The 22,331-nt window shown below is 40.6% G+C and overlaps 1 protein-coding gene across 1 annotated transcript; it reads right to left on the minus strand.

Annotated features, from left to right (window-relative positions):
- Positions 1-264: 264 nt before the first annotated feature.
- On the minus strand, positions 265-3,579 carry LOC145116497 (uncharacterized). Its single transcript, XM_079052838.1, has 2 exons — positions 3,360-3,579; positions 265-2,622 (listed from the first exon to the last, which is right to left on the minus strand). The coding sequence occupies exon 2, from the start codon at positions 2,502-2,504 to the stop codon at positions 507-509; it is 1,998 nt and encodes a 665-aa protein (XP_078908964.1). The 5' UTR covers positions 2,505-2,622; positions 3,360-3,579; the 3' UTR covers positions 265-506.
- Between the last annotated feature and the right edge of the window lie 18,752 nt (positions 3,580-22,331).

The raw sequence follows: 22,331 nt of genomic DNA on the forward strand, positions 1-22,331 counted from the left end.
GTAGACATATAATTTAATAAATATATTAAAAAAAAAAAAAAAAAAACTGACCAACCAGAGGAGGAGAGAGAATGTGGGGAGCATTCCCCTCAACTCCTTCCAGCACCCTTGGTGTAGTGTTCCGAGGTGTGTGTTCGGGAACTTTCCCGCTACACTGCGCACAGCCTAATACTTATTGCGTTTAGTTATATGATACAACCATATGAGTGTTAAAAAAAAAAAAAAACAAAAAAACAAAAAACAAACAGGGCGCTTCAAACGAAATAGCAATTGAAACATGGAATTTGAGATTGAAACTAAAATGGAAACAAATGAACCAATAACCTGCTCATTTGTACATCTTCCAATCTTTTTACGTTATTTTCCTCAGTCCTCACTATGTACAAATCCTATGACAAATATCCAGGGGTCAATTCAGCAATAATCTTACAACAATTGTCTTAGATACCGCAGCCTACAATAGAATCTGAATCTCCCCCTTGGCCCTTATAGATTATCAGTGAGTTTCAGGTATTTGGTGGTGGTAAAGCCACCGGTTCTAAATGCCAAGAACTCTCCGGAATCCCATGCCCTCCAATTCCGGGCACCCGGAAAGCCGGAATCCGGTGCGAAAAACACAACATTTCTCTCTTTGAAAACCCACGAACCATTTCAAACCCATCTTCACCTTGCAATCGCTCATAAAAAGTCAAACAACCCTTGACTTCCACCAATCTAACCACCATCATCTTCTCCCCTTCAGAAAAATCAGACAAAATCTCAACCACCCAACATTTATAATTATCATAATTCAGTCGATTAAATCCCGATTTACAATTTTTGAACACCGCCCAAACCTCCCCCTTTAACGGAAAGATCTTGTAAACCGAAGCACTCATGCTTTTGTAGCAGTTAACCGAATGCGAGAGTTGACTTAAGTCAAAATTGAGTACGGTGTCTTTCGCTCTAAACATACCACAAACAATCGGGAAATTCCGGTTTTTCCAGCTCAGATCGATGTCCGGAACGGGCTCCGGTTCGAGAACCGTTGCAGATAACCGGGTCGGTGAAATCATGCTATTGATTACAACGTATTGGCGAGGCATCAGGTCTTTCCCGGTGTACACGGACCAAACCTGGCCCATTGTGAAGTCATTTACAGACCAATTTGGGCCCAAAACCGTGCTATCTGGGCCAGGTGTAGGGTCCACAAACTCGGGCTCTTTCTCTTTAGCCACAGTTGAATCCTCGGGTTCTTGACTTGAGTTTCTCAGAGCTAATTGATCGAGCTCAAACATGCCGTTGCGGACCCCATCGATCTCGCCACCTGTAAATCTATACGCTGGAATGTTGTGGGCCAGCATGTATAGGTCTCGTGGCCCGACATGTAGAATGACATTTTCGTCCTCGGTTCGTTCAAAAATGCTTTTGAAACCGTTCACTTTAACCAATGGACAGCACTCGACTCCTGTGTATATCGAATAATCGGATACGATTTCAAATGGTTTAAAAGAACAGTCTTGTATGACATCAGGATTGTAGGACCATTCTTCGAGGTCAAAATCTTGATATAACGCCCAAACTTCGCCCTTTTTCGGGTAAATCTCGAATAACTCCTCTGTAACTCCGGAATCCCATGAGCATTTGTACGAAAATACCCCTTTCGACCCGATGATTCCATTTGTTTCTGTATCCAAACAAAACGATCCACAAGCAACAGGCAAACCCGCATCAAACCATCTTCTTTCACCTTCAGTAACTGGAATCGGTTTCAACCATGTAACTTCAATTTCACCTCCTGATTTTTTACAAATTTGCCCGTATCTACCACCAATGAAAGGCTCACGTAAACAGCAATGAACAGCCCAAATATCTCTTAATTCAAAACATTCGTGTGTCCTGAAACTATCAAAACCGTAATAATCCTGTTCGACCCTTTTTAAAACACCCTTTAGTGTACGTGATACCGAATTAATATCCATGTCTTGACCTTTATGCCCTTCGGAAACAACATCCGAAGAGGAAGAACCAGATTCTTGTAATATGTTATTGACATGAACTTTGTCACCATTGTTATCGGAAATCGCATTCGGGTTGAGTTCAAAAGATTCGTAATTTACCCAACTTATACCTCGTTTTATATCAAAAGTCACGCGCTTCTTCTTATCAGAAAGCACAGAATATGCTTCATGTAAAAGCTTAAGGGCCAATTCGGTAGCAGGGAACTTGTATTTTATAGGTTGTAATAAGGACACGAGTTTCTGATATTGAGAAGTTATATCTGTGAGGTTTGATGAAGGCATAAGCTGAAGAACCCAGTAGTAATCGGTTTCATAACCTGGGATTATGTTTGTGGAGGCTGAAAGAATCTCACAAACAGTAAGCATTGGGGCAATGTGATCCAGTGCTGGAAAAAGTTGTTGGGCTTTCTTGAGTTTTGTTCTAGCAGCAACATAATCATTAGAAAGAATCAACTTTTCAGCATCTGATTTTTCTCGAACTGCTTCTACTTTATTGTAAGACATGATAGCCTGATTGTTATTGTCTTTTATATTATATCAGTTCATACTCAACAAAGCTTCTAAAGAAACGAAGAGCATAACTGAGTAAACCAACAACATATAGAGCTATCTTTATCTTTTCCTGCATTATAGTTTTATGTTATGAATTTCTTGTAGAAAAAGAGCACTTAAAATGCAGTAGAGAAATAGAAGCATATATGATAATTGATATACCTTTTGGCTTAAAACCATACCAATTGCAGTTACATTGTAAATTCAAATATCAAAACAAAGATTTTCTAACCAATTTAGCATCAAAGATTTTCTAGATCTGGTATTTTTCTTCAAGCTAAAGATGGTCAACACTTTGATGTTAAAAACTGATCCATCGGATCAAAATAATTCAATTTCTATTAGGAACAACGGATGCATAATGCAACATATTGCCAATTGAAATCCTTAGGACAGCATTTTCGAAGTACTAGTGAGATAAGTTTCTACTCATATGATTAACTTGGATGCTTAACCTATTTAGGTAACTAATTGAAGTAATTTTCAGTAGCCAAATCAAACTCTTTCTTCCAGGTCTGGTTTGAATTATCAACTTTAGGGTAAACATCCTACAAATCCTTAAAAACTCCCAATTATTCACAAAAAAGGAGCAGACACCGAAGATCATAAAAATGCACCCTAAAATAATTTCGTAGTCAATCTTTTGCTAAAAAACCTAACTAACTCAACATTCATAGAAAACGTAAGAAATCAGCTAGCATTTAAATACCAAATGAATCCAACAAGAATTCAGATAAATTGACAGCAAAGCAACTAAAATGCATGGAAATCAAAGCAGAAATTGATATCACTGTGTGTAGAGTATACCTTTTCTCAGACATGAAGCTTCAATTCTTGACCAAATTCATAAATTAGAGCTGAAAATACATAATATATGGGGTGAAATTGAGCAGCTAAACAAATTTGGTTACAATGAAACATGCATGTAGAATGTAAAGAAAGAAGGTTGGGAGAAAAAATTGGGAATATTTTGGTGTTGTGTTTTAGTAATTGGGGGAGACGAGGGTGTGGAATGCGTGCTATTGCAATGTTTTCCACTTCCTCGAACCCATCGATGGGTCCCATAAAGTACTGACATTCAAAACCGGCCCGATATAAATTGGGCCGGACTCAACTATTTTAATTATATATCAATAAAAGTTTTAAATTAAACTAATAGTAAATTACAGAAATAGTCCATATAATTTCACAAAATTTATAGTTTTGATCTATAAATTTAAATCATTATATTAGACTATCATAGTTATCCAAGTTTCTGTTTATTTGAACAAAATATTAAAAATAATGTAAACGAACAAAACAACATTAAATAATATATTAGAATAAAACGTCAACAATATTAAAAGATATTTAAACCATAAAAAATAAATGAATAAAGTTATGAATAAATAATAATATGATATATATAATTTAGATAATTAATTTAAAAAATAAAAAAATTATAAATAATCTATATTAGTTTTATTAAAATAAAATTGATATATATATATATATATATATATATATATATATATATATATATATATATATATATATATATATATATATATATATGAAAAAAATGACAAATTAGTCTTTTTATATGGAAAAATGACCTGAAGTGCAATATTCATAAACCATAGAGATCCAACCTATCAATTTTTGAACTTAGGGACCGAAACTACAAATTTAACCAAACCACATGGACCATTTCTATAATTTACTCTAAAATAAAGTAAAACTTATATTGAAAAATTATTTAATTTTTTAATAATAGCACATAATAGATGTAGGGTGAGCATAGTTGGGTACCCGACCAAATTTACTAGAACCGGAATCGATGGTTCCTAGGAGGTTGGAACCAGAACCGGAACCGGTTACACTGGTTCCAAAGATTTCAGAATCTCTCCCGGAATCGCTTCTGATTCCGGATACCCGATGTCTAATTTATAAAAATAAAAATAATCACAAAACTTACATTAAAAAGGTTATTTTTATAGACTTTCGGTGTGTGTATTTTAAATAAAAATAAATACTATATGTTTCTCTTGTTACGGAACATAAAGAACATAAATGAATTATGGATATGCATATCTTTTTTTTTGAACCGACAAATATAAATATATAATCTTGTAACGACCCAATTTTACGAAGAAAATTTTCATTTTTGATTATTCAAACACACTTTGCATACATTAAGAAATCCAGTTATAATTGTTTTCAAAACATAAGTCAAATACAACTTTTATTCCAACATCAGAGTGTCCCATAAAATGCCTGTGAGAGAGTGTATGCCGCGCCATTAAGTCTAGCCCTTGCCTTTAGGATCCGATGTACCCGAAACAAATCCACAACCTGTAAGCTAATGCTTAGTGAGTTCCCTAGAGCAAACCCCACACACAATCCACATATCATGTTAGCTATAAAAGCTACCTCTACCACATAACACATATCGATTAGCTATAAAAGCTACCTCTACCACATATCACATAACAATTAGCTATAAAAGCTACCTCTACCACATATCATATATCAATCAGCTATCAAAGCTATCTCTACCATTAGCCAAGAAGGCTATCTCTACACTTAGCCATAATGGCTATCTCTACCCTTAGCCGTGAATGCTATCTCTACCATTAGCCCTGAAGGCTATCTCTACCATTAGCCGCGAAAGTTATCTCTACCACATAACATTGCATAATTATGCCACACACCTCTACACAGCAAGTAAACCAACTATCATAAAATGGGCCGACCTTGGTGCCTTATACCCATTATTATGGTGAGGAGACTCACCTCTCGAATGCTGAACTGGTAAGCTGAAGTCAAATATATCCCACACGCTGCTCCTTCTCAACTGCCTATAATCATCAAGTGATTATCTTAACACCATCCCATAAATACTCTCAGATCAACCCTGGTCAAAGTCAAGGTCAAGGTCAAAGTCCACAGTCAAGGTCAACAGTCCATGTTGACCTCGACTCGTCGAGTATAACCAGCCACTCGTCGAGTTCCTTGCTTAACTCGTCAAATCGCCGAGTCACTTGAGTGACTCTTCGAGTTCCTTAATGTTCGCGACTTCAAACTCTCAACCGCAAACCCCTGGCCGTAAACTCTTTGGCCGACTCGTCGAGTCAATTAAAGGACTCGACGAGTTCCTTTAGTCTTTTTCGTTTTCGGCCTCTTCAAGTGGGATCTAGAGTCCCAAACTTCAGATCTAGCCTTCCCTAGTGTAGATGTCACGTAAAGTTGCAAACTTTACGTGCATGCAAGGCCTCACATGACCATAACACCAAAACTATCTTCATACAAGGATCTTATGCATGAAAAGGGCTGAACTGCATAAAGGGAGCAACTTTATGCCATTGGGGACCTAAAGAGGTCCAGATCTGGGACCATAAGTCCAGATCCAAGCTTGACTCCATTTTTCCCAGAAATGGTCATTCACTTCCAAGAAATGAGATCTAAACAACTAGAGGTCAAGGTCATGACTTTTTACCTTAGAATGGTGACCAATACATTGTAAATGTCGGGTCCACTGCTTCCCTTCTTGTTCCTTCTTCTAAATCCCTTCTTCAACATTCCAAGTTTGCTAAACCAAGCTCTTCTTCTCACTCAAGGGGGGTTTACGGCCGAAAACTACTTTTTGTAGGGAGATAAGGTGTTAGGGGAGGACACAAGGGCAGTTAATGATCTTTATATAGGGGGCAAACCCCGAAATTAGGGTTTTCTCTTTACAGCTCCAACTCGTCGAGCTGGTCCCGATCCGCGTCCATGATTAAATGCCGCTACTCGACAAGTTGAACTCCCAACTTGCCGAGTCCACGCATCAAAACCTTAAAAATTTAAATAAAAATAAGTAATACCTGGAACTGGTGTTACAAATCTCCCCCACTTGAACTAGACTTCGTCCTCGAAGTCTTCTGCGGTTACCCATCTCGGATACTCCCCACGCGTCATGTCCTCGGCTTCCGCTATCAATCACCTACCATGCTGTGACAACCGTCAAATTTCGGTCAATTCAAAGTCAACAAGTCAAACCGGTCAACTCCAATAACCCTTGTATGCTAGGGTTTACGTTATGAAATCACTATACAATTCGCTATTTTAATGAGAAATCATCATTTGGAAAGTTCATGTGTTTGATTTTCCTTAGCCTTAACAAGTGCTAAACAACGAACCAAAGCGATAAAACACTATTACACAATCATCGGGATTGTGTAAGACACTAAAACACGGTTTAATGGGGTTTACGAACCTTGCGTTGTGAAGCCGGACACTCAAATTAATCACAAACGAAACCTCTCTAAATCGTTTTCACTCTATCTCTTTCTATTTGAAATCTCTCCCAAATCTCTCCCAAATCTCTCTCAAAAGTTACTTTAACTTTTTGTAATCATTTGGGTCATCTCGACCCTTGACCGGGTCAAAAATCGCTTGAAACGGGGTAAAAACGAGTAAAATAGCTTTAAGGATCCGAAACCGAAGCTTCTGGACCGAAGCCTCGCATCCGAAGCCTCGCATCCGAGGCCTCTGATCCGAAGCGAGGGTCCGAAGATCCGAAGCGAGGGTCCGAGGGTCCGAAGGTCCGCAGACAGCTCCTTTTTACCGGTTTTTCGACTACGACTTCGTTTTAACTCCGTTTTTCATTATTTTAACGTGGGATTTTCACCCAAAACTTTATTTTATAAACTAAGGCCCCAAAATATATAAATCTCCAGGGTTTTTATAAAATATATTAAAAGAATTGGTGATTGAACTAATTATTGAAGGAATATTTGCTTTTCCTTAATTTATGGCAAAAGCAAACCACTACCACCTCACTCTATGATTAGCCACTCTTTCCCACTACCCCTTGTCTCCTTAGTGGACCTTTACAGCCAATCTCCAGCTCTTCCCACGTTCTAAGAGCTGGAGGATTGATCCTCTCTCCTCATTCTCCATAAAACTCTTTCATTCTACACTTAGCAACCTAGAACACTCTCCAAAATTCTCTCATCTTTTCTCTTAACTTCAAGAACTTCAAGGCTTTCTCCAGGGATTTCTTTCTTCAATTAGTAAGTATCTTCATCATTCACATAATTATTAAACTCCATTCTACTCAAATCATTGATATCTTACACAAGTTCCATCTTATTCGGTGTTAGATTCTCGAATCATCAAGACATCTTCTTAGTGTTCTTGAGTTGAACACTTCCTCTCTCTCACTTTCATCTACTGAAACCACATAAGGTGAGTTCATACCCATACATTTACATGTTTTTCTTAAGTTTTAAGGGGGGAATACAAGTAAAATCATGAAGAACACAATTAAACTTTTTCTAACAGATTACATCAGAAAAGATGGACGTTAATCACAGACTGTTTTGGTCAACTTAATTATTTTAGTTTTCAAAACTGTTTCAGGTGCAAGTAGTTCAAACTCTTAGCTTTAAAATGACTACTTGCACATCTCCATATGATTTTTCTACAATTTATGGTGATTTTTACAAAACTGCCTGTCATTTCAGAGGCAAACCCGGACCAGTCTGTGATTATGAACCTTTTCACCTCTGTTAGAGATCACTAAAAATCATGATAAAATTTACGAACAAACTAGACTCATATTCCAAACTCTCAAAATTTGCGGATTTGGATTTAGAGCTTTGATGATTTTTCTATAAATTTTCTAAGAACGGTAACAGAAACTGTTTTTAACGAAAAGTTGCTGTTAATTTCATTTCACCTTGTAACATGTTGAGCAAGGTGTATATCTTTATGTGATTATATGTTACTGCAATATATGACATTTTATCTTAATATTTAGACACACATCAGTTTACAAATGGATTTGGTCATATAAAATATAAAGAATAACAAGTGATTATAATCAAAGTACAATCGATACATTCAAACATTAAATAAACTATTTTGAATATAGTTTGCATACATTACCACGTACTACCCTTGGTTGATAAACTATAATAGGTATAGTTTATGATACATTACATAACACATACATTTAAAAAGGGTACATTTATACAAAAGATATTTTCATTAAGCAAGGTACGGCCATATGGTACCAAGTTTTCATAACACGTAATTCCGTTAATGACTTTGTGAGACATTTACTTCAAATTACCATTAAGTCCTGTATTGTAACCAGAGTCTCCTTGAGGGAGAGCGTGATACTTGTGTATAGATCTATATTGGGTTTGACAAACCCACACCTAAACTGCATGCAACAGTTAGACCGATAGGTCTGGGGTGACAAATGTCATAACATTTCCGACGCCTGAAGAACGTCGTTTTAGGCAACCTTGGTCATAGTATGGTTATAATAAACTCACATAAAGTATTAACAAACATTGGAATTTACGGGGACTTCATTAAAATTTAACGAGTTTATGTCGATTTAAACTTGCATTGTTTTACTATAAATATGATAAATTACTTGTACATTTCGGTCTTTGGGTTTTAAGACTACATTTACACATTAAGGAAAATATTGGATTTTTCTAACACAAATACTACTTTTACAAACGAAAAGCTTATGAACTCACCAACCTTTGTGTTGACACTTTTTCAAACAACTTGTATTCTCAGGAAATCATTAAACAGGTAATCAAGTGCTTTTGAGGATGGGACGCTAAGGCGTCTACTATTTCATATCTTATCAACATATTGTAATTGATTCGTAAACATGTAATTCATACAATGATGTAATTTTTCTCAATTATATATATGTTGGTTGTGTTTGCTTGAATTACTATTACAATTGCTGTTATGATACTATACATGAAGTCCTCCACCCCTGGACGTTTCCGCCATCCTTGGTTTGGGGGTGTGACAGATTGGTATCAGAGCGCAGTTTATAGTGAATTAAGTATATCAAACCACATAAGATATACAAACTATAAACACAATTGGGACTAATAGTCTCTGATTTGTGCATTTTTCAAATAAATATACTTTTAGAAAATAAATGATTTTTTTTTATTAAAAGTATAAATACATGCATACATGCTCACATAGTGTCATAACTAGAAAAACATAAAATAAAAGAAGAGGAGTTGTACATTATGGGTATGCCTTGGTATATGTAAATCAAGTCTTGGAAGGATATAGCCTGATCAACTATATCTGTCCGGGAATTGACTTGCATATACCGGGGGATGGTCAGGATGGACAACAAATCTAACAAACCTAATAACATACTACAAAGGATACTTTAAGAACTCAAAACTAAACATTTACAAATACTATAGGAGTATTTTGTGTTACTATAATAAAAATATTTTATACTTTCATTTTACCTCATAACCCAATGTATTGGGTCAATAAAAAGTATAAAATCGTATGTATCGTAAACATACCGGAAAACAACGTAATAATATACTTTATGTATAAAAAGATTTCTCTCCCTATAAATACACTTTTACTAAAAGTACATTGGTTTACGACTTATGCCAGAACCATGCCGCCAAGGAGAAGACCAAGACCTTCCAGCAACACAGCAACACCTCCTCCGCCGCCGCCTCCACAGTTTGATCCCGCGATGTTCCAGGCTGCAGTAACAGCAGCCGTAGCGGCCGCAATGTCGCAGATAGGGACCAACGGAGCTGGTGGTTCGGGATCGGGAGCTACACACTCTAACCACGGAGACAGTACGTGGCGTGCAAAAGAGTGTTCATACAAAGACTTCACAAATGGCAAACCCGACAACTTCAATGGAAGCGGGGGAGTCATCGCTTTGATGCAATGGTTTGAAAAGACCGAAGTAGTCTTTCAGGTGTGCTCTTGCCCCGAAGCGAGCAAAGTTAAGTTCGCAGCCTTCACCTTCACCGGCCGGGCCCTTACTTGGTGGAACTGCCGGATTAAGTCACTTACTCTCGAAGTGGCTAGCTCCATAACCTGGGCAGAACTAAAAGCGTTGATGATGAAGGAGTACTGCCCGAGAGGTGAAATTCAAAAGCTGGAACAAGAACTTTGGAACCTCAGGATGACGGGCTCTGACCTTGAAACCTACACCACCCGATTCAATGAATTGGCTCTCCTCTGCCCAACAATGGTTACTCCGGAGGAGAAAAAGGTGGAGCGATACCTTTGGGGACTGTCTCTCCACGTGCAAAGTAGTGTCCTGGCTTCAAGGCCAACTACTTTTGACAGTGCCAGGGAGCTGGCACAACAACTTGTTGACCACCGAGCCGGTCATAATACTACAACCACCACCACTGATAAATCAAAAGGAGGAAACAACAAAAGGAAGTTCTGGAACGAAAAGAAGAGCCAACCAGCACAGGACCCCGCTAAGAAGCAACAAATTGTTGCTGTCCATGCTGCCACTAATACTGTCACTACTGCTACCACTCCAGCACCACCGAAGCCATATGCGGGAAAACTACCTAAGTGCAACAAGTGCAACTTTCACCACAATGGTGCTTGTAGGGAGATGCACTGTAACAACTGCGACAGGAAGGGGCACACTGCTCGTTTCTGTAAAGCGCCGGCTCAACCAATCAACCAAGTCGCCAGTACGGGGGCAACCCGGACCTGCTACAACTGTGGAGACGCAGGTCACTTCAAAAGAGACTGCCCCAAAGCACAAGCCCCTAATGCTGGTGGAGTAGGAAGAGTCCTGGCAATAGGACATGGGGAAGCAGTCGAGGATCCCACGGTGGTTACCGGTACGTTTCTCCTCAATAACTCTTATGCATGCGTACTATTCGATAGTGGAGCGGAGAGGAGTTTCGTGAGCCACCAATATAAACATTTACTTGAACAAAATCCCCAATCACTAAAGGATACTTATGTAGTAGAAATGGCAAATGGGAAAGTAGAACGCACTAGCGATATATACTCAGAATGTACTCTCACTCTAGACAACCATACATTTAAAATTGACCTGATGCCAGTCACCATAAAAAGCTTCGACGTAATCATCGGGATGGATTGGTTAGTTCCTCACCGTGCCGACATTCTATGTTACGAAAGGGCCGTTCGCCTCAATCTACCAAATGACGAAACCCTTCTCATCTATGGTGACAAACCTAGTGCGAATTTACAAATCATCTCATGCATCAAAGCCCAAAAGTATCTCCGGAAGGAGTACCACGCCTTCTTAGCCCATGTAGTAGACAAGAAACAAGACGTGAAAGACATCAAAGACATCCCCGAAGTGTGTAACTTCCCGGATGTGTTCCCAGAGGATCTTCCTGGTGTACCACTCGCACGACAAGTCGATTTCAGAATTGACTTAATACCCGGAGCTACCCCCGTAGCCAGAGCTCCATACCGCCTCGCACCATCAGAAATGCAGGAGTTGTCCAGTCAGTTGACCGAGCTTTTGAGCAAAGGGTTCATCAGACCAAGCTTCTCACCTTGGGGAGCACCAGTCCTTTTTGTAAAGAAGAAGGACGGATCCTTTCGCATGTGCATCGACTATCGGGAACTAAACAAACTCACCATCAAAAACCGATATCCTCTACCCCGAATCGACGACCTTTTCGACCAACTCCAAGGAGCAAATTTCTTCTCAAAAATCGACCTAAGGTCAGGCTACCATCAGCTACGAGTTCAAGAAGAAGATATTCCCAAAACTGCATTCAGAACTCGCTATGGGCACTTCGAGTTTGTGGTGATGTCCTTCGGTTTAACAAACGCACCTGCGGTATTCATGGACCTAATGAATAGAGTGTGTCGACCCTACCTAGACAAGTTTGTAATCGTATTCATCGGCGATATCTTGATCTACTCGCGAAGCGAAGAAGAGCATCGCCTACATCTACGCCAAGTGCTAGAGACACTAAGAGCGGAGAAGCTTTATGCTAAGTTCTCTAAGTGTGAATTCTGGATTAGAGAAGTGGATTTTCTTGGACATGTGGTAAGTGAGAAAGGCATACATGTGGATCCCTCCAAGATCAAGGCAATCGAGAATTGGTCAGCACCCAAGACGCCAACCGAAATTCGACAATTCCTTGGGCTTGCTGGCTACTACCGAAGATTTATACAAAACTTCTCCAAGATTGCGAAACCACTCACCACCTTGACGCAGAAAGGTGTGATATTCAAGTGGGAAAATAAACAAGAAACTGCTTTCCAAACGTTAAAACAAGCCCTATGCAGCGCACCGATCTTGTCTCTCCCAGAGGGAACCGAGGACTTCGTAGTGTACTGTGATGCTTCGAATCAAGGCCTCGGATGTGTGCTCATGCAGAGAGGGAAGGTTATCGCGTATGCATCAAGACAGCTTAAGACGCACGAGGTTAATTATACTACGCACGACCTGGAATTAGGAGCAGTGGTATTCGCTTTGAAGATCTGGAGACACTACCTCTACGGCACGAAATGCACTATCTTCACTGATCACAAAAGTCTTCAGCATATCCTCAATCAGAAAGAGCTCAACATGCGACAGAGGAGATGGGTAGAGTTGCTGAATGACTACGAGTGCGAAATTCGTTATCATCCGGGCAAGGCCAATGTAGTGGCCGATGCTCTAAGCAGGAAGGAGTACTCGGGCCGCCGAGTAAAATCCTTAACAATGACAATCCATTCCCACCTGACCATACAAATCAAGGAAGCTCAACTGGAAGCTTTGAAACCAGAAAATGTGGCAGGAGAGACATTAAGGGGAATGGATAAAAACTTAGAAGTCAAGGATGATGGAGCACGTTATATCATGAACCGGATTTGGACACCGAAGTTCGGTGGACTCCGAGATGTCGTCATGAATGAAGCACACAAGACTCGATACTCCATCCATCCCGGGTCGGATAAGATGTATCTGGACCTCAAGAGATTATACTGGTGGCCGAACATGAAAGCTGAGATTGCTACCTATGTGAGCAAGTGCCTGACTTGCGCTAAGGTCAAAATCGAATACCAGAAACCATCCGGGCTATTACAACAGCCGGATATACCTGAGTGGAAGTGCGAACGAATAACCATGGACTTCATAACCAAGCTGCCTAAGACATCGGGCGGGCTTGACACAATATGGGTAATTGTAGACAGATTGACCAAATCAGCACACTTCCTACCAATGAAAGAAACCGACAAGATGGAGAAGCTGACTAGAACGTACATCAGAGAGATTGTACGACTCCATGGTGTGCCGATATCCATTATCTCCGATAGAGATAGTAGATTTACCTCACGGTTTTGGCAGTCTCTACAAAAATCATTGGGAACTAGGCTTGACATGAGTTCGGCCTACCACCCACAAACCGACGGACAGAGCGAACGAACCATTCAAACGTTGGAAGACATGTTAAGAGCTTGTGTGATAGACTTCGGTAAAGCATGGGATACCCATCTACCGCTTATCGAATTCTCCTACAATAACAGCTATCATACTAGCATCAAAGTCGCTCCATTCGAAGCTCTTTACGATCGCAAATGCAGATCACCCCTGTGTTGGGCTGAGGTGGGGGATACACAGCTAGCTAGAGGGCAAGTCTCTAATAGCACCCTCACTGGCCCTGAAATCATAAGGGAAACCACAGAAAAGATCGTTCAAATTCGAGAGAGACTGAAAGCGTCTCGCGATCGGCAAAAGAGTTACGCAGACAAACGACGCAAACCCTTGGAATTCCAGGTGGGTGATCGAGTACTACTAAAAGTTTCCCCTTGGAAAGGAATGATACGATTCGGCAAACGCGGGAAACTAAATCCAAGGTACATCGGGCCATTCGAAATCCTTGCTAGGATTGGGCCAGTAGCATACAAACTTCGATTACCTCAGGAACTCGACAAAGTACATCCCACATTTCACGTGTCGAACCTAAAGAAGTGTTTGTCTGATGAGACACTCGTAATACCACTCGACGAAATCAAAGTTAACGAAAATCTCCACTTCGTGGAGGAACCAGTCGAAATCATGGATCGGGAAATCAAACGAACGAAACAAAGTCGTATTCCCATCGTGAAGGTACGTTGGAACGCTAAACGAGGACCCGAATTCACCTGGGAACGCGAGGATCAGATGAAACAAAAGTATCCACATCTCTTCCCAAACTCTTGAAATCCGAGTCAAAATGAAAATTTCGGGACGAAATTCCTTCTAACGGGGGGATGATGTGACAACCGTCAAATTTCGGTCAATTCAAAGTCAACAAGTCAAACCGGTCAACTCCAATAACCCTTGTATGCTAGGGTTTACGTTATGAAATCACTATACAATTCGCTATTTTAATGAGAAATCATCATTTGGAAAGTTCATGTGTTTGATTTTCCTTAGCCTTAACAAGTGCTAAACAACGAACCAAAGCGATAAAACACTATTACACAATCATCGGGATTGTGTAAGACACTAAAACACGGTTTAATGGGGTTTACGAACCTTGCGTTGTGAAGCCGGACACTCAAATTAATCACAAACGAAACCTCTCTAAATCGTTTTCACTCTATCTCTTTCTATTTGAAATCTCTCCCAAATCTCTCCCAAATCTCTCTCAAAAGTTACTTTAACTTTTTGTAATCATTTGGGTCATCTCGACCCTTGACCGGGTCAAAAATCGCTTGAAACGGGGTAAAAACGAGTAAAATAGCTTTAAGGATCCGAAACCGAAGCTTCTGGACCGAAGCCTCGCATCCGAAGCCTCGCATCCGAAGCCTCGCATCCGAGGCCTCTGATCCGAAGCGAGGGTCCGAAGATCCGAAGCGAGGGTCCGAGGGTCCGAAGGTCCGAAGGTCCGAAGGTCCGCAGACAGCTCCTTTTTACCGGTTTTTCGACTACGACTTCGTTTTAACTCCGTTTTTCATTATTTTAACGTGGGATTTTCACCCAAAACTTTATTTTATAAACTAAGGCCCCAAAATATATAAATCTCCAGGGTTTTTATAAAATATATTAAAAGAATTGGTGATTGAACTAATTATTGAGGGAATATTTGCTTTTCCTTAATTTATGGCAAAAGCAAACCACTACCACCTCACTCTATGATTAGCCACTCTTTCCCACTACCCCTTGTCTCCTTAGTGGACCTTTACAACCAATCTCCAGCTCTTCCCACGTTCTAAGAGCTGGAGGATTGATCCTCTCTCCTCATTCTCCATAAAACTCTTTCATTCTACACTTAGCAACCTAGAACACTCTCCAAAATTCTCTCATCTTTTCTCTTAACTTCAAGAACTTCAAGGCTTTCTCCAGGGATTTCTTTCTTTAATTAGTAAGTATCTTCATCATTCACATAATTATTAAACTCCATTCTACTCAAATCATTGATATCTTACACAAGTTCCATCTTATTCGGTGTTAGATTCTCGAATCATCAAGACATCTTCTTAGTGTTCTTGAGTTGAACACTTCCTCTCTCTCACTTTCATCTACTGAAACCACATAAGGTGAGTTCATACCCATACATTTACATGTTTTTCTTAAGTTTTAAGGGGGGAATACAAGTAAAATCATGAAGAACACAATTAAACTTTTTCTAACAGATTACATCAGAAAAGATGGACGTTAATCACAGACTGTTTTGGTCAACTTAAATATTTTAGTTTTCAAAACTGTTTTAGGTGCAAGTAGTTCAAACTCTTAGCTTTAAAATGACTACTTGCACATCTCTATATGATTTTTCTACAATTTATGGTGATTTTTACAAAACTGCCTGTCATTTCAGAGGCAAACCCGGACCAGTCTGTGATTATGAACCTTTTCACCTCTGTTAGAGATCACTAAAAATCATGATAAAATTTACGAACAAACTAGACTCATATTCCAAACTCTCAAAATTTGCGGATTTGGATTTAGAGCTTTGATGATTTTTCTATAAATTTTCTAAGAACGGTAACAGAAACTGTTTTTAACGAAAAGTTGCTGTTAATTTCATTTCACCTTGTAACATGTTGAGCAAGGTGTATATCTTTATGTGATTATATGTTACTGCAATATATGACATTTTATCTTAATATTTAGACACACATCAGTTTACAAATGGATTTGGTCATATAAAATATAAAGAATAACAAGTGATTATAATCAAAGTACAATCGATACATTCAAACATTAAATAAACTATTTTGAATATAGTTTGCATACATTACCACGTACTACCCTTGGTTGATAAACTATAATAGGTATAGTTTATGATACATTACATAACACATACATTTAAAAAGGGCACATTTATACAAAGGATATTTTCATTAAGCAAGGTACGGCCATACGGTACCAAGTTTTCATAACACGTAATTCCGTTAATGACTTTGTGAGACATTTACTTCAAATTACCATTAAGTCCTGTATTGTAACCAGAGTCTCCTTGAGGGAGAGCGTGATACTTGTGTATAGATCTATATTGGGTTTGACAAACCCACACCTAAACTGCATGCAACAGTTAGACCGATAGGTCTGGGGTGACAAATGTCATAACATTTCCGACGCCTGAAGAACGTCGTTTTAGGCAACCTTGGTCATAGTATGGTTATAATAAACTCACATAAAGTATTAACAAACATTGGAATTTACGGGGACTTCATTAAAATTTAACGAGTTTATGTCGATTTAAACTTGCATTGTTTTACTATAAATATGATAAATTACTTGTACATTTCGGTCTTTGGGTTTTAAGACTACATTTACACATTAAGGAAAATATTGGATTTTTCTAACACAAATACTACTTTTACAAACGAAAAGCTTATGAACTCACCAACCTTTGTGTTGACACTTTTTCAAACAACTTGTATTCTCAGGAAATCATTAAACAGGTAATCAAGTGCTTTTGAGGATGGGACGCTAAGGCGTCTACTATTTCATATTTTATCAACATATTGTAATTGATTCGTAAACATGTAATTCATACAATGATGTAATTTTTCTCAATTATATATATGTTGGTTGTGTTTGCTTGAATTACTATTACAATTGCTGTTATGATACTATACATGAAGTCCTCCACCCCCGGTCGTTTCCGCCATCCTTGGTTTGGGGGTGTGACAGATACATACATCTCATAACAGTTATATACAATGCATAACTCTGTCTCCGCGGTCCAATCCTCGAAAGACCTCTTCTATTGGCCTTCCGTCATGTGTTCCTGAGCGAAAAGCTAACCCTTAGAGTTAAAAATCTTGAAGATTCTCTAAACACTGTCAATCCTGGATACATCACTCTTACACAACCAACAATCCTTCTGGTACTCCCCACTTGACATCCAAGGGGTTCACCCTTTACCATGCGCAGTCCACGGGCTTCCCAAGGCTACTGTTTTATACGCAACAACCCTTCCTATTCCTTGTGAAGGATAGATCCTTCACTGAAACTAAATTTCCAGCCACTCCCAGTGCAGGTCACCACGTTGCTACTTACTGACTGCTTCCACTTACTATGTGTCGATGCTGAATACCCAACTCAACATGCGGATCAGATAATCCTTCGAGTAAAAGACTCATCCATAAAATGGTTAGACTCAGACGAGAGCTGCGCAACAGGGTCAGATCAACCACTCTGAGATTATTTAATCCAACTACAAACAACTTAGTGTATCACCCAAATATAAGCGACTCCACACACAATTCCCAAGTCACTAAACCCACCTCGACTCTTCTTGCTACTACTTGCTGCTCTCTAAAGGCAGCCGAGACCACCCTGATCTCACCTTATCTGTCAACTGCTCGAAACATCGGACACCTAACCAATTGCTGGGCCAGGACACACACACAACATTCCCACATGACCTCTGAAGGATACCTCGTCTGAAAATCGTTGCCCTATCAATACCGCCACTCATGGCTCCTTCAATCCTTTGATCCATACGATCATAATAGGCTGACAACCTGTCGCCACTGAATCTGATGCAAAAAGGTGTATGCTCCTAGAATAACTGTAGTCTTACATCATACCTGGTCCCCTTCGATCTACCGTTTCCTACTCTGCTTCCATCATGTCGTGGTTCTATTACGGATAGAGCCACCCAAGACACATCACAATGGTTTAAACTACCATCAAAACAACGCGTTCATCACCCTGGGGTTCTGCCCTCGATGCCCTTGGCATATAGGTGCCCCACATCCCATCTCACTGAAACAAAATCCTGCACCAAACATGCGCGAATTCCGATTTGGGTTCCTATCCAAAACCGAATTGATACTTCGCTCCTATCCAGAGATCCTCGAATCGGCATTTCATAATGCACCATGACTTCCCGTCATTCTTTACTTGACCGATTAATAAATCTCCTTAGCTGATTCCCTGAGACTACCAGTCTCGCACACGGTCCAACCATCAGGTTCCCAAGAGACTAAACATTAGGACTACGCAGCTGTAGCCCTACTGTGTCACATACCACTCATCCACGAGACCCTGCAACTCAAGATCCAAACCCTTGACTCAACGGTCTCTACCAGTTCAATTCCGAATTCCCTTAAGCATTCGGGCTCGCCCACGGATAATCGATCGAATAATCATCTCCGATCCTGATTCTACTTAAACTGTGGCTTCCCACAACCTTGCGAACTGGTCTACTCTGTAGTCTTACCACACTTTCACCCTGACTGTCCATTAGTGATTGCTACAGCTCCCTCGTAGTCTTACAACACCTTCATACCACATGATCGCTGCCCCTGGCCCTTCTGCTTACATATCAATCCGAACACATCTCCACGTTGAGCACCCACGTGGTCTATCCTCCCAACTAAACTTGAATACTAACCGGATCAATACATGGTTCCGTCCTTCGAAGCCTGCTATAAAGCGTCAAGAAGACGCGATTCAAATGTTGGGGAGTTTACCGAACCCCCATCCTTCGATATCCTATATTCAGTCGGCCCCTAAGGCCGCCTTTCCACCCCCAATGGGAATGTGAAACGCATCCTTGTCTCACAATCGCGGCACTCGCCGTGTATTCATTTGCAATCTCTACCTCGAGCGGGAATCCAGAGTTCCTGGCGCGTCCCGAAACTTCTTGCTAAGCGCAAGTGACATGAACGATCGGGTAGCACCCGAACCAACCAAGACATGCACCGACATACCATTGACCAAAAAGATCCTCATACAAACATACTATACACATAAATCATACGAATAATAAAGAGCAGAGAATAATAAATGCGTACAGCCACAACGTCTGGCGCTGCCCGAGCCTCCTCCATGATCAACTGGAATGCGCGACTCTTCACCGCTGGAGCATCCGACTTGGCAGGGCGGCCATCTGTAATCCTCATCGTGGCGGGTGCAGTCGCCGCCACCGCTCCTCCCCCTCCCTGCAACCTCGGACACTTGACCCGCTTATGGCCGGTCTGGTGGCAGTGAAAACAAATCAAGCCCTTCGTGGGGCAGTCCCTGCTCAAGTGGCCCTGCTGGCCACATGCATAGCATCCCGAGCCTGTGATACAACAAGCTCCACTATGCTCCCTACTGCACTTGGCACACTGGCCCTGACCCTGCTGACCCCTGCTGAAAATGTCTGAGGTCTTAGGCTTCTTAGCCTGACCCACTGCTGCCTATGCCTGCTCCGGCTTCCGCTTGGTGCAGAAGTCCAACTCCATTTCCCATTCCCAGGCCTTCTCTACCATCTCATTAAGGGTTTTGCACCCTGTAAAGCTCACAAACTCCCGTATATCATCCCTCAGCATGGAATGATATCTCGTCCTGCACATATTCTCGTCAGTAGCATACTGAGGAATAAACAATGCTCGCTCATGAAACTTGGCGGTGATCTCTGCCACAGTCTCGGTGGTCTGCTGGAGTTCCTGGAACTCCCTCACTATCCTCTGCACCTCAATGGCTCGTGCAAACTCCAAGTCAAATCGCCAAACGAACTCAGCCCATGTCATCTCAGCCACACCGGCTGCTCCCAGCTGGCTGGTAACCTCGCCCCACCAATCCCGGGCCCTGTCTCTCAGCATACAAGAAGCAAATCCCACCTTTGCCGCATTCGGGCAAGAACTCGTGCGCTCTACGTTCTCGATATCCGCCACCCAACATCGGCTAACAATGGGGTCCCTGACCCCGATAAACTCTGGTACTCTACACGCCTTGAACTCCCGAAACGAGGGAGTTTGGGCCCCGATCTGGCCTGCATCAATCTCGGCTCTGAATGACCTGAGCCTCTCCTCCATGATCTCCATAATACCCTCCTTGACCGTCCCAAAGATCACTGGGGAAGTGTCAAGGATACCCTTCGTAACCTCAGCTGCAATGATCTCGCCCAGCCTCTCATCAACGGGCTCTGCATCGCTACCCGATCCGGATCCTGATCCTGATCCCCGTGCTCCAAATCGTGTCACCACCATGCTGAACTGAAATATCATAAACCATGATGATCAGGATTTCCATAATAGGGATCTTCCCTCACCGGTCCTCCTTGAAGTCGTCAGATCTAACACTGGTTCGGGTACAGGTCCTGTGCTTTCAGTAGTACAGGCCCAATACTACCTTCCACACCTACCTGTACCTTTCCCTAATGCTCTACCTGATAACTCCAATTCATCCCAAAACTAAACCATATCCATAAGCTACCACTTATATCAATCTCAGGCTGTCCTAAGATTTGTCCTACTCATATCGATCAAACCAATCATAACAGGTTGCCTTTATGCATGCAAATTGTACACAGAAGAGGATCAAATAGACTTTAGAATAAGAGATTCTGCCCTAGGACCAACACCAAACAAGGAATAGGAAATAAGGCTAGATCAATCCTTCTGAGGCTATAAGCTCCTAACCGTATACAATTTTAAAAGCATACACATAACAATTCCATATGATCAATAAAGCTCAAATATTAGTATAACATGGCTAACATATTGGGGAAACTACTTACTTGGCTCGGCTGGTCACGCGCGTTGCACTCTCATATTTTCCTTCCTTTTAAAAACCTTTTATGTTATTTTTGAAAACAATTTTACCATTTCTTTAGTTTGACTCCTGACATACCCGAGAGTGTGGTCGAATCCCTCAAACCAAGGCTTTGATACCAACTTGTAACGACCCAATTTTAAAAAGAAAATTTTCATTTTTGATTATTCAAACACATTTCCATACATTAAGAAATCCAGTTATAATTGTTTTCAAAACATAAGTCAAATACAACTTTTATTCCAACATCAGAGTGTCCCATAAAACGCCTGTGAGAGAGTGCACGCCGCGCCATCAAGCCTTGCCCTTTCCTTTAGGATTCGATGTACCTGAAACAAATCCACAACATGTAAGCTAATGCTTAGTGAGTTCCCCAGAGCATACCCCACACACAATCCACATATCATGTTAGCTATAAAAGCTACCTCTACAACATAACACATATCGATTAGCTATAAAAGCTACCTCTACCACATATCACATAACAATTAGCTAAAAAAGCTACCTCTACCACATATCACATATCAATCAGCTATCAAAGCTATCTCTACCATTAGCCACAAAAGGCTATCTCTACACTTAGCCATAATGGCTATCTCTACCCTTAGCCGTGAAGGCTATCTCTACCATTAGCCCTGAAGGTTATCTCTACCATTAGCTGCGAAAGCTATATCTACCACATAACACTGCATAATTATGCCACACACCTCTACATAGAAAGTAAACCAACTTTCATAAAATAGGCCGGCCTTGGTGCCTTAGACCCATTGGTATGGTGATGAGACTCACCTCTCGAATGCTGAACTGGTAAGCTGAAGTTAAATATATCCCACACGTTTCTCCTTCTCAACTGCCTATAATCATCAAGTGATTATCTTAACACCATCCCATAAATACTCTCAGATCAACCCTGGTCAAAGTCAAGGTCAAGGTCAAAGTCCACAGTCAAGGTCAACAGTCAATGTTGACCTCGACTCGTCGAGTATAACCAGCCACTCGTCGAGTTCCTTGCTTAA

This window comes from Lactuca virosa, chromosome 5 (genome assembly GCF_052849685.1).
Source record: "Lactuca virosa cultivar CGN04683 chromosome 5, Lactuca_virosa_CGN04683_v6, whole genome shotgun sequence".
In the NCBI taxonomy this organism is placed as follows: domain Eukaryota; kingdom Viridiplantae; phylum Streptophyta; class Magnoliopsida; order Asterales; family Asteraceae; genus Lactuca; species Lactuca virosa.